Source organism: Galeopterus variegatus, unplaced genomic scaffold (assembly GCF_000696425.1).
Source record: "Galeopterus variegatus unplaced genomic scaffold, G_variegatus-3.0.2 Scaffold15526, whole genome shotgun sequence".
In the NCBI taxonomy this organism is placed as follows: Eukaryota; Metazoa; Chordata; class Mammalia; order Dermoptera; family Cynocephalidae; genus Galeopterus; species Galeopterus variegatus.
In genome coordinates this window covers 17,970-18,694 of record NW_007741637.1, presented here as the reverse complement: position 1 = coordinate 18,694, position 725 = coordinate 17,970, and the positions used below count along the sequence as shown (strand labels likewise).

At 65.9% G+C, this 725-nt stretch overlaps 1 protein-coding gene across 1 annotated transcript in view; it reads left to right on the top strand.

The window, feature by feature from the left end:
- Positions 1 to 239: 239 nt before the first annotated feature.
- The window catches only part of LOC103582283 (DNA repair protein SWI5 homolog), a gene marked incomplete at both ends in the record, with an annotated part of 12,690 nt that continues 12,204 nt past the window's right edge, over positions 240 to 725 (top strand). Inside the window, one exon of the mRNA XM_008563924.1 lies at positions 240 to 435. Within this exon, the coding sequence (XP_008562146.1) occupies positions 240 to 435 (196 nt within the window). The remainder of the gene's footprint in view (positions 436 to 725) is intronic.

Genomic DNA, 725 nt, shown 5'->3' with positions numbered 1-725 from the left:
TGTATATCGACAAAAAAAAAAAAAAATCAAAGTATTCAAAGGCGATTCGAATTCTGGCGCTAAGCCCGGCGATTGGGCGGGAGGCGTGGCGGCGGGCCAATGAGAAGGCGCGGTGGGCGGGCCGGGGGCGTGGCCGGGCCGGCGTCTTTCCCGCGCTCCCGCAGCGTCCGCATTTTGAGCCCCGTGAATGCACGACCCCCCCCCAAAGCAAACAGACCGAGCAGACAAATGAGCGCGAGCGTCGCCCGCGGGGCGGGCTCCTGAGGCGGCCGCGCACTCACAGCCCCGTCGTCAGAAGGCGACGCCCGCCGCGCTCTGGGCAAACGCGTGGACCCGAAAGGCAGCCCCGTGTGCGGCTCCGACGGCGGCGTCCTGTGCTTCTCGCCCTGCCACGCAGGGGGCCCTGCGACCAGGACAAGCCCGGGGGGCCGGAAGGTGAGCGCGGCCGCTGCCCGCAGCCCCCAGCCCCGCCTGCACCCGGGGGACGGGCTCCGTGTCTCCCTCCGGTAACCGGCGCTGTTGCTGGGCCCCCCAGGTCTACGGAACTAGCTGCGTCCCTCAGAACTTTCCCTCTGGTTTCGGCCACGCTGCTGCAGGGAATGTAGTTCAGCTCGTCCGAGAAAGCCCCTCCTCTGGTTTTCGCGTTCGTTGTAATTTTCTCTACATTCCCCAGCAGCGTTCCTGCGCGAACAGCAACTTTATGGTAAGCCAGGGGCCCGAATTCT